The sequence below is a fragment of the Schistocerca serialis genome, chromosome 1 (assembly GCF_023864345.2).
Source record: "Schistocerca serialis cubense isolate TAMUIC-IGC-003099 chromosome 1, iqSchSeri2.2, whole genome shotgun sequence".
Lineage (NCBI taxonomy): Eukaryota > Metazoa > Arthropoda > Insecta > Orthoptera > Acrididae > Schistocerca > Schistocerca serialis.
Window position 1 is genome coordinate 89,529,183 of NC_064638.1, and position 13,111 is coordinate 89,542,293.

Here is a 13,111-nt window from a genome sequence, read left to right on the forward strand (position 1 = left end):
TTTTACGCAATCGAGGCGGGTTTTTAGTTTTTTAATATATTAACCAACGATTGCTGACGCGCTGCGATGTTGAAGGTTCTTACACTGGAATTTGCTTAATTTTTCAGCTCTTCCAGGAGCTCCTCGACAGAGTAGAAGGAGTGAGCCATGAGGAAACTCTTCAGTTTAGACTTAAAAGTGTTTGGGCTACTGCTAATATTTTTGAGTTCTTATGGTAGGTTATTGAAAATGGATGTAGCAGAATACTGCACTCCTTTCTGCACAAGAGTCAAGGAAGTGTATTCCACATGCAGATTTGATTTCTACCTAGTTTTAACTGAGTGAAAGCTGCTAACTCTTGGGAATAAGCTAATATTGCTAACAACAAACGACATTAAAGAAAATATATACTGTGAGGGCAATGTCAGAATTCCCAGACTATTGAATAGGGGTCGACAAGAGGTTCTCGAACTTACACCACATATAGCTCGAACAGCCCGTTTTTGAGCCAAAAATATCCTTTTTGAATCAGAATAATTACCTCAAAAATAATACCATACGACATAAGAGTATGAAAACATGCGAAGTAGACTACTTTTCGTGTTGAACTGTCACTTATTTCATATACTGTTCTAATGGTAAATAAAGCAGCATTTAGTTTCTGAACAAGATCCCGAACATGGGCTTTCCACAACAGCTTACTATCTATCCGAACGCCTAGGAACTTGAACTGTTCAGTCTCGCTTATAATATGCCCATTGTGTCTGATCAAAATATCGGTTCTTGTTGAATTGTGAGTTAGAAACTGTAAAAACTGAGTCTTACTGTGATTTAGCATCAAATTATTTTCAATAAGCCAAGAACTTATTTCATGAACTACATTATTTGATACTGTTTCAATATTACCCACAAGATCCTTCACTACCAAGCTGATGTCATCAACAAACAGAAATATTTTTGAATCACCTGTAATACTAGAAGGCATATCATTTATATAAATAAGAAACAGCAGTGACTCCAGCACCGACCCTTGGGACTGAACATCACTACCACTCTCAATATTGCGGAGAATTACCTTCTGCTTTCTGTTCTTAAAGTAAGAGGCGAACCAATTGTAAGCTACTCCCTTTACTCCATAATGGTCCAACTTCTGGAGTAATATTTTGTGGTCAACACAGTCAAAATCCTTCGTTAAATCAAAGAAAACACCTAGCCTTTTTCTTAGGCCAGTATATGCGGTTGTTTATCTGTGATATTTTCTTTCGTTGCCCATTTGTTACCAGATTGGCTTCTCTTACTAATTTTTCCACGTAACGTTAAAGAAAAGTTGGGGTAAAACATCAACTAGCAGTTGACACTGAACTGAAATAAAATTGGCGAATAAATCCTCTATTGGTGGCAAATACTTAGGGGTAACCAATTGGAGCGACATAAAGTTTAATGACCTCTTGAAACAAACTGTTGGAAATGTAGATGCAACACAGCTATTCATAAGAAGAATCTTAAGGAAATATAATTCACCCACGAAAGAAGTGGCATACATAGCACATGTTCGACGTATTCTTGAGTATTACTCGTAAGTCTGGGACCATTACCAGGTTGGATTAATACAAGGGACTGAAAAGACACAACGAAGAGCGGGGTGTTTCTTCACGGAATCGTTTAGTCGGCGCGAGACCGTTACGGAGATCCTGAACAAAATCTAGCGGCAAACGCTACATGAGAGACTTACTGCATCATGGAGAAGTTCACTATTGAAACTCTGCGTGATTACATTCCAGAAAGAGTCGAGCAATATATTACTTCCTCCCACAACTTTTTCGAGAAATTTCGAGGAGTTAGAGCTAATGCGGAGGTTTACCGACCACCACTCTTCCCAAGCGTCATTCGGGAATGGTACAGAGAAGGGGAATCAGATGGTGGTAGCATAATTACCTTCCAACACACACTGTAAAGTTGCTTCCGATCTACACGTGTAGATGTTTGGCTGTCCATCTCGTTCCTCTTAGAAATACTGATTTGACACTCTCAGCATGGAGGGAATATCGAACTAGTGGGCTGATCCCTTAAAACCATGAGTTCTTTTTATCTGTACTACCTTATTTAGCACTTTTCACCTCAAAGAAGTCATGTGCAATTGTTAATAGAACTTGTTTTGGAGAGAGAGTGGAGGAGCTGTGTCCTAGATTGACAGCAGCAGCAACAGTGTGGAGAGTGTGGGTGCCGCAGTATGGGTCTGTTACAGACATGTCCGGACTGGAAGGCGAGGCCCCCGACTACGAGCGCAGGCCGCCGTCCCAGCTGTTCGTCGTGCTGGGCGCTGCCACGGCCAACTGGGATCCCGATGCACCTGGTGCTGTCATAAGCAAGGTAAACTACTTTGCCTTGTTATATGGGTGAAACTTACGTAGGGACTTTCGGTAACACGACCTTGGTTCCCTGCCAGGCCACTGGGAGCGCTGCAAGCTAATCAGTCCTCCATCGCCACGCGGAGTAGCCTTGCGGTTTAGGGTGTCTTGTCACGGTTCGTGCTGCTCCCCCCCCCCCCCCCCCCCCGTCGGAGATTCGAGTCCTCCCTCGCCTCGCGCATGGGTGTGCGTGTGTTGTCCTTAGTGTAAGTTAGTAAGTTAGTTTAAGTTAGATTAAGTAGTGCATAAATCTAGGGACTGATGACCTCAGCAGTTTGGTCCCATAGTCATTTCCAAATTTCCTCCATCATCTTATCTTACTATAGGGTAATTTAAAGTCTTCAATATTTATTGTGGTTTAGTTCAAAATAGAAGCTGGTTTCATTCCACTGTGTTCTATCTGCGATCTACTTGTGTGTATTGCACTCTTTGAACTCCATTGTACATACGATACTCATATTATGCTTCCATCTGCAATACTGGGTAGGGTAATTAATTCAATATTGGCTTTTGTTTCACATAAAACAGAAGCTAGTTTTGTCGCATGATCATCTGTGGACTTATGTATATTTGATACTGCTAACGACACGTGTGTGAACTGCTCAGTTTAAAAGAATTGTAAATATATTGCTTGTATTCTACTTCATTTTTGTTAGCATTTGTGTTGTGAACTTTTCCATATTTAATGGAGAACTCTATGCTAGCAGTTTTTCACAGAATTGGTATTCATCTTTATTACATCTTGTGACGGAAAAACTATGTAATTTTATTTTTAATGGCTTTGCTTCTTGCCACTGAGTGCCATACATTTCACAACGGCTTGCAGAGAATGGATATAGAGGTAGATAAGTATGTTCGTAGACTTAGCGACTCGAACATTCTTCCATGCAATGATAAAAATGTAACTGTAGTTATGTAAATGTATCCATACATTATTAACAAACACTACAAAGAATACATTTTAGCAGAAATCAGTGTACTAAAATCATCCTCTTCAATGAAAATTTTGGAGTCCCTCATTAAATCCGAGAAGGTACGAAAAAACGGATGCAAAAAGAAGGGTACGGAGAGTAGGAGCAACATACTATACATTTAAATCGGGCTGTTCACAGACAGATTCACAAGTACTAACAAATAGACATGAGTCCACATGCGACGAGACAGTTTCTATTTCGTAGGAAACAAAAAAGGATATCATGTATCCCATTCAATATTACGGATCTGACCAAAAATTAAGCAGAATACGAGCAACATATTTACAATGTAATTCAAAGAGTGCAAAACTCACAGGAAAATCGTAATCAGGAACACAATACAATGAAGCCAGGTTCTGTGTCATGTCAGATGATTTTTTAGGTTCTGACATAGTTAAAGCAAAATTATTTCCAGTTGCTAATAGCTATATGGCCGAAATTCAAAACTGGGTTTTACAAATAAATAATTTACTGTGAAAATGCAAATATGATGTCTTTTTAAAAAAGTTACGTGACTTTTAACCCCAACTAAGAGAAGTTAATCTTAGTTTTTGATCGAGTCTTCTAGAATACGCAGACTAACAAAAACGCCAATTTTCCTGTTTTCGAAGTTCACTGCCAGGCCACTAAGAGCGCTGCTATCTTTCTCTGCTTCCTTATCCTAACAAGGGCCTTGCGCTTCTCATAATCTGGTGTTCTGTGCTTACACCAGTAGCATGGATGGGAAATCAACAGCTCGCTGATCGTTAACCGGTTCATAGAGAGCCGATTAATTTGTAAGCTATTAAATTGAATATCGGCGGTTTGTTCTACGTGAAAAAAAAATGCTGTGGAAGGCATCTCTAAAATTGCACTGAACTGTCACATGGCGATAGATATGTGGCATGTCGGAAGTATGCAGTTTAGTAGTTAGCTGTAGACGACAGTTGCTGTCCGTAACGTTGTCATTTGGTCTTATACGCTTTGCTTCTCACAGCAATATGTGTGTGTTATTTGCGTGCAGTCTGAATAGTACAAATGTATATCATGTTACTCGTGCCCTTAATGACAGCCACCGACTCTACTACCATCAGGAATGACACAGTCGTAGACGGAAATTGTTATTTTATTTTTAAACTCATCTTATGCTGCATAATAGCACGAAAGCCAAAGCCGTAACAACGCATTAAGAATTCTTACAGTTAGAAGTGAAAATTATGTCATGTGAAGAATTTAAAAAGGCTGTGGACCCGCATTACAAAAACTTAAAATAACTTTTTTTTCTGTTTTATCAGCTAATCGTCGTATAAAGTCACAGGCACTGATTTCTTATTTTATTTTAACTTGGGATGTTGAAAATTTTGGTGCCAAACTGGCATTCGAACTCGGATCTCTTCTTTCGCAGGATTTGTCCCTCCCACAACGATTTAGGTCCACTGTTTTAGCCAAATTTGCTAACTTCTCTAGGTGTCTCTCAAAAGTACGAGTACATTGCATACGTATTCTGGTCCGGCACAAAAATTTTCATCATTTCATTTCAAGTTGAAACTTGCATAAATCTCTCTCATGGGCTAGCGATAACTACAGGGGCTAGGTTTGAATCCAGGTCCAGAAACCAACATTTCGTCATGTCGTTTAACGTTCAAACATGTGCACGGCTAATTGTTGGTGGCTACATTAAATATCTCTGCTAGTTAACAAAGGCGATATATGACTTTCGAATTGCACATAGATCCACGTGTCCTCATGACCACAGAGAAATTAGTAATGTTACTTTGTAGCGCCTTATCGATGGGAAAGCTGACATATGCCCGAACAGGAAAAGACGGGACAAAATACCTCTTTCAAAATCGCTCTCACAAGGTGCTGACAAAAGCCGGTTTATGAAAAATTGTTGATGTTGAGGCACATGGCACGGTTACACGTGGTCTTCTACGTTTTTAATTCGTTACTTGGTTTGTGTAAAACCGCTCACTAACCGAATGACGATTAACGAGCGGCCGGAAGACTTTTTAAAGGCAGAACTACTTCGAATTAGCACAGAAACTCGGGAGTCCAGATACGTGTACTCATGCGACTATCTTATTCACAAAAAATTAGTTTTGACTGAGAATATTGAACGGTCCACATGGTAGTTTATTGTATGTCTCAGATACTTCAGTTGATTCTAATCGATTGCTAACATGTTTCAAATGTCACTTATTCTAATAAATTTCGGTTTACCGGCCTTAAGGACTGTCTTACCTCTAATAATGCATTCCCTGATATTTGAAATATTGTGGTACTAATTTACAACTGGAACGATCGCAATTCCGAACAGTTCTCCAAGGTGATCTCTTGTGGTATCAATTTTTTATAGACACACGACTGTACGGCCAAGTACTTAGAGGCAGTGGCAGAACTTTTCGTTATCATGGGCTGCACAAAAATCTTGCGGTCCGCATTTCAGGTCGTTCGGATATATCTAAGGTTTGGTAGCGTTCTGCCGTTATCCACCATGCTTTACGAGACTCCAATACGAAGTCAGAGTTTTTCATATGGAGAAAGGAGCTCACTCTTTAGTGGGACGGCGGAACTCTGATTTTGAATTCAAAATCTCAGATTTTTGGCTCATTGGTTGTGAATGTTCATCCAGATAATGTTGATATTCCAGGTTCTATGAACTACAGAAAGACCACACCTTCTTCCTAACTTATGTTAACCTGCAGATTCTGGTTTTTTTATTTATTTTTTAATATGTTTGCTTTCAGTCGCGTGTATTACACAATTGCAACGATTTTTGTTAATACTCTTTGCATGAAAAAAATTTGCCAAGAATCCCTCTGGTCACGTACTTAAAACGCGGTGGGAGTGTCTTCTCTCAACCATTCTAACTCGTTGTCTCACAACGAGAAATTAGCATACGATCTGTGCGAGGTACAGCACATGCGAATTCTGACCACTATGGTCATGTCTGCTAGTTGATCAGCCGTTACGTTTGAGACGCTCCTCTTAGGAATTATTCATGTCTTGACACGGCACCCCCCCCCCCCCCCCCCACCCCCACCCGCCAACTTCAACGTCTTGGGCGGCGCGGGTTAGGAGATACGGTATCTGCTGCCCCCAAAATTGACTTAGAGATGTACACGATATATAGGCAGAACCTTCAATGAAATTTGTGTTGTACATCCGCAAATATAAGTTAGTGTTTTGGTTAGCAAAAAGTTTTGTTTTTAACTGAATCAAACTGTCGCTCCCTTATATGTCAGACAACTTTAAAACTTCTATAACTCATACTACGTTCTGTCCTGTCATAAGTTTCAGCGAAGGAATGGAAGAGTTTGTAAATGGGTTGTGTCTTATCTTTGGCTACGTTATGAAGAAAAGAGAGACAATGTTATCTGATATGAATGCATTAGGTCCATCCACATCATTAGCAATATAAGACCACGGAGAGAAACGGCTTTTCTAAAGGAGATCTCTGTACCTAGAAAGAAGATACAGAAAAGTTCAAAATCGTGAGGAGAGTCGCAGTTATTCCGCAAGATGTCGGAAAACTCGCGCGATATCTGTTGGCCGATAAGGAGAAAGTTAGAATCGCGTTACTTGCAACAATTGTTTCATTCAGGTTTCTGAATTTGTGAGGTCATGAGACAGTCACTGGAAGCTTCGTAACTCTATTTGATGAGAGGCAAAACCGTATACCCCAACTGAAGATCTGGCTAAAGCGCCGAGACACTTGCCAGGTGTACAGAACCAAGTACTCAAAATTATGGCTCACATGTGACAAGAACTCGCCAATTAAAATTTTTTCTATATTGTGGAATTATGGCAGATTCAAAGATGAACGTAGTTAGCCAGGAGCAGTTCACACTTTCAGTGTGTTGCGTCAAACCAGAGACGTAAGAGGAAAAAGAATATTTTCTGGACTTATACTGTCCGCTGGACTCCAGGACACAAACGCTGCCAAGAAATACATCCTTTAAAGGTTATCACTAGAAACTGCGTTTCTACGCGCCCATTGTTTTGGTGGTGCAGCCAGTACGTCTGGGCAGAACAAGTGTGCGAAGTAAATCCTTCTACGACCAGCCGGAGAGTTGGTATATCCACTGCAATAAGCATTGTTTGGATCTCCTAATGTGCTACGTCAGGGTAATTGTAAAAGACAGCTCAAGAATATATCTGGAATTCACAAACACTTTGTGTTGTGCTAACATCTGGAGTCGACGAGACGAATCCAAATCAGAAAGTTCAACGGCTTATATCAATGTGTCTAACTTGATGAGCTGTAAGGGTAAAATCTTTGAAACATTTCAGGGAAAACTGTGACTGGGTCCACAAAAGAGTTACAGATGTTTTGAATGCACACAGTTCCGTTAGAGACGAAAGACAGTCAGACCCGTGGAGCTAAGCGAATTGGCACGAGTGGTTTGAGACTTCTTTTTACAAGACTCTAAATGTCTCTCGTCATACCTGAAGTGAACATAATACGCTATGCTAAACGGTGTATGTAAATGTGTGAGTTCAACCAAGTGATCGTCTACGCTTTCTTTGGGTATAATCATTTTTACGGTATCTTCTGTATTTAGAGTATTTTTATTTGTTTTCCCCTTCCTATGTTATCTGCAATATACTATATCGTTTGTCCTTCATAGAAGTAAGCACTAGCAGCCCTCAGCAGCCACCTGGGCACACAAACAAACATCCCAGCACCGACGTAACAATCTCTCTCTCTCTCTCTCTCTGTCTCTCTCTTTCTCTCCAGCGTTCCAACTTCACTGTATGTCTTTCCTCAGTTTCATACAGGGCTATTACAAATGATTGAAGCGATTTCATAAATTCACTGTAGCTCCATTCATTGACATATGGTCACGACACACTACAGATACGTAGAAAAACTCATAAAGTTTTGTTCGGCTGAAGCCGCACTTCAGGTTTCTGCCGCCAGAGCGCTCGAGAGCGCAGTGAGACAAAATGGCGACAGGAGCCGAGAAAGCGTATGTCGTGCTTAAAATGCACTCACATCAGTCAGTCATAACAGTGCAACGACACTTCAGGACGAAGTTCAACAAAGATCCACCAACTGCTAACTCCATTCGGCGATGGTATGCTCAGTTTAAAGCTTCTGGATGCCTCTGTAAGGGGAAATCAACGGCTCGGCCTGCAGTGAGCGAAGAAATGGTTGAACATGTGCCGGCAAGTTTCACGCGTAGCCCGCGGAAGTCGACGAATAAAGCAAGCAGGGAGCTAAACGTACCACAGCCGACGGTTTGGAAAATCTTACGGAAAAGGCTAAAGCAGAAGCCTTACCGTTTACAATTGCTACAAGCCCTGACACCCGATGACAAAATCAAACGCTTTGAATTTTCGGCGCGGTTGCAACAGCTCATGGAAGAGGATGCGTTCAGTGCGAAACTTGTTTTCAGTGATGAAGCAACATTTTTTCTTAATGGTGAAGTGAACAGACACAATGTGTGAATCTGGGCGGTAGAGAATCCTCACGCATTCGTGCAGCAAATTCGCAATTCACCAAAAGTTAACGTGTTTTGTGCAATCTCACGGTTTAAATTTTACGGCCCCTTTTTCTTCTGCGAAAAAGACGTTACAGGACACGTGTATCTGGACATGCTGGAAAATTGGCTCATGCCACAACTGGAGACCGACAGCGCCGACTTCATCTTTCAACAGGATGGTGCTCCACCGCACTTCCATCATGATGTTCGGCATTTCTTAAACAGGAGATTCGAAAACCGATGGATCGGTCGTGGTGGAGATCATGATCAGCAATTCATGTCATGGCCTCCACGCTCTCCCGACTTAACCCCATGCGATTTCTTTCTGTGGGGTTATGTGAAAGATTCAGTGTTTAAACCTCCTCTACCAAGAAACGTGCCCTAACTGCGAGCTCGCATCAACGATGCTTTCGAACTCATTGATGGGGACATGCTGCGCCGAGTGTGGGAGGAACTTGATTATCGGCTTGATGTCTGCCAAATCACTAAAGGAGCACATATCGGACATTTGTGAATGCCTAAAAAACTTTTTGAGTTTTTGTATGTGTGTGCAAAGTATTGTGAAAATATCTCAAATAATAAAGTTATTGTAGAGCTGTGAAATCGCGTCAATCATTTGTAATAACCCTATATATATATATATATATATATATATATATATATATATATATATATATATATATATGTTTGCGTGTCTTTATGATGAATAGCGCAAATTTACACAATGTAATTTCTTTGACCATGGCACCAATCCAAGTGAAGGTTAATTTTTTTCGACATGTAAAATACTGCAGTACCGTACTGACAAATTCCATTGAACATGGCATCACTTTTGCACAATTTAGTTGAAGCTTATGTATTTCTTCGAAATGGAAATACTGTAGCGTTCGCAAATATCACTGAACGCGATGTCAATTCAGCCGAAGGTTACATTTTTTTCCATATGCAATTATTGTGTATTTTTTGAACGTGGCACCATTTTTCAAGTGAGGATTACATAATTTGACAGGTACACCGTGATTGGCTGTTTCATTTCAATTGTAGTTAAAACAGTACGCTGTGATTGGTTGGAGAGGAAAGGAGTGGGGAGGTGGAGCAAGGAGGGGAAGGAGCATGCTGACATTATTGAAAAGAAGTGTGGCTTGTCATTTGATGATGACGATGATGATGATGATGACGATGATGGTGATGATATCATAGATAAGGGACGTAGGTCGTGTCATCGTGGGTTTTTCCTGGAATGTAGCTTACCACCACCAATACTTGCTGTTTTGAAGGATATTTAAGTGTAAGGTGGAACAGATTGCCCATGGATATACTTCTAAGCTGTAAAGTATCCTCTCATGGAAGATAACTTGCTTCCGAGTGTGGTGGGGTTAAAGAACTGTCTCGGCAAATTATTCACTTAATTTTTCTGGTTATCACAGTTTCGGTATCGCTGGCATTCTCTGCGAGAATGCACTGTGACGAGTTAAAACTTAGCCCACGTCAACAATGACCAAGTCGAGACTAATCCAGTTACACCTTTTACATTGAAACATCCCCTTAGAAAAATTATGAATTACTGTGCTGGTAAACTTGTTACGTTATTTGATTTTCAAACAGCTCAGCAAAACTGAGCGTACTCAGACATTTCTCTCTTTACTTATTCTGATCAACACTAAACTGACACACAATATTTTTAGCGCAACGCAGTCTGACTTTCAAAAATCCCTACAAAAGAATGGCCCTGACTAACATTAACTTATACCTTTCACAAATCACTTACCTCACAAAAATCTTCGTTACTCAAGCTACTGCAATACAGCGAGCGCCACTACTGCTAGCTAAATAAAAGATTCAAACTACTGAAGGCACTAACTACTGATAGGCATATAGTTAGCAAATTAAAGATTTTGATAGAGAACAAACAATGTATGTACCTTAATAGTGTTCAAAAGTCATAATATATATGTATAATTTGTGACATCCAGTTTGGCAAATTTCCTTTTTCTGACGGACACAGGTCCAGCTCGTCCGATCATCAAAAGTCTGCCACCTCTCTCCCCACATCCACCACTGCTGGCGGCTCACCTCCAACTGCGCAACGCTAAGCGCTGTTCACATCCAACTGCCCAACACTACAATAGCGAATATTACAACAATGCCAACCAGTCACAGACTGCACACAGCACAGTCAGTGATTTTCATACAGAATGGCACGTGGCGTTACCAACATAAAAACCTAAACAGCCTACTTACAACATGTTTATCAAGCCAAGCCAAGGATAGTGGCATGAAAAAATTTGTTTCCCAAATTGTAGAAAGAAAAGCTACGATCGGAAAAAGTATGTAAAAGTTTTGGTGTTTAAAAAGAGACAAAACAAATTCCTTCTTCTTTTTCAAAGAAATTTTGATTTGTTTCATAGTGTTTCTAAAATAGTAATAATAATGGTAATAATTATAAGAGGTTTATCAATGGTCAAGCGTTATTGCAAACTATAATAAATATGAAATGTTCTTTGTAAATAGTCTCAGAAGAATGTATATCCAGCTATCAGACGTCTTTAAAAAAATCGAGGGAACGAAATTGTTTCTAAGAAGCAGGAAATTAAAATTTGAACCAAATCTACGACTTTTAATATTAATAGATTGTTTCTTTTCGTGAACAACATACCACTGACAAAAATAGGTGTCCGACAAAAATAGGTGAAGCGCCCAGCAGAGGAGGAGGAAACAAAATGAAACTTCACGGATTGAAAGGGTATGTGACTACAAAATCGAGTCAAATTTACGAAGAACTTGGCAGTGTGGGACCAGTTTTTAATATGAGGCTGCAGCCACTCAGGCCTAGATTCATGACTGATTCGGTTAGGAAGGGATCATAAAGTCATTGTGTCCTCTCCTGAGGCAAGCTGGCCTACAAGTGTTGTAACTGGTCCTTGATATCATGAATACTGGCACTAGGATGGCGTTGATGTCCGAGATGGTTCCACACATGTTCTATCAGGGACAGATCTGAGGATCTCGCTGCCCACGGGAGTTTTTCAGTATTTCGCAGACAGTGGGTAGGGACACGTATTGCTGAAAAGTGGCACCGTCAATTGTGAGGTAACTCATGAGGACGCAGGGTGTCCGTGTCGTACCGTTGTACCTCCAGAGTTCCCTCAGTCACTGCCAGCCCCGAACTGAAGATACCGAGTGGCTTCCCACAACGTGAGGACAGTAGTAACACTGCAATCATTGGAAGAATGGGACTTCTGCCCTCGTCGCCACCATACTCGCAGACGATCGTCGTCTGGGGTAGTGCAGAACCGTAGTTAATCGTTGAACAGAATGCGATGTCATTCGTGAGCAGCCTATACTTCACAGTCACAGCACGACTACCAATGCAGCTGTTTCAAAAATGTTCAAATGTGTGTGAAATCTTATGGGACTTAACTGCTAAGGTCATCAGTCCCTAAGCTTACACACTACTAAACCGAAATTATCCTAAGGACAAACACACACACCCATGCCCGAGGGAGGACTCGAACCTCCTCCGGGACCGGAGCTGTTTCCCTTGTGATGATAGCAACAACCCAGGCATCGGATGGCAGTTCCCCAGTCCGGCTGCTGCTACTCATCTCCTACCAATGGCGCAGGATGACAGTGTGTTGCAGGTGGGTTACCACTTGTTCTTGGATATCGGCACATATATCAGGATGTTAACATGTGATTCGTACACAATATGGCGATCCTTTCTTGTGACTGTGATTAGATTAGATTAGATTAAATTCAGTTTCCGTTCCATAGATCCAAAAAATGAGGTGATTCTCGTGGGTGTGGAACGTGTCAGAAAGTATGACATAAAAACATAAAACATTTGAATATAATACTTACTACCCTGATCATTTCTCAGGAGATAGTCGAAAATAAGTTAATACAATGCAGTAAACTGGGACAGCTAATATTTACAGAATTAACACACTGTCAGAATGAAACATTGTTATGCATTATTAATAAATTTATGATACGCAAAATACCAAATCTTGAGCGTTGTGACCAAGTGTTGTGAAAACTGAAATCTAACAGATGTTTTTACTTAAGCTGACTAACAGTCTCTGTTAAGATATTCATCTATGAAGTAGAAGGAGTTGCCTATCAACAAGTCTTTCAAACTCTGTTTAAACCATGCTTTATCTAAAACCAAGTTTTTAATGGTTGCTGGCAATTTATTAAAAATGTGTGTTCCTGAATATTCGATCCCTTTTTGGACCAAGGTAAGTCGTTTTAGGCCTTTATGTAGATTCTTCGTATT

At 40.5% G+C, this 13,111-nt stretch overlaps 1 protein-coding gene across 1 annotated transcript in view; it reads left to right on the forward strand.

The window, feature by feature from the left end:
* Window positions 1-13,111, forward strand: part of LOC126416679 (serine protease 53-like) — a 162,464-nt gene that overhangs the window by 36,526 nt on the left and 112,827 nt on the right. The window contains exon 3 of the mRNA XM_050084858.1: window positions 2,225-2,349. Within this exon, the coding sequence (XP_049940815.1) occupies window positions 2,225-2,349 (125 nt within the window). The remainder of the gene's footprint in view (window positions 1-2,224; window positions 2,350-13,111) is intronic.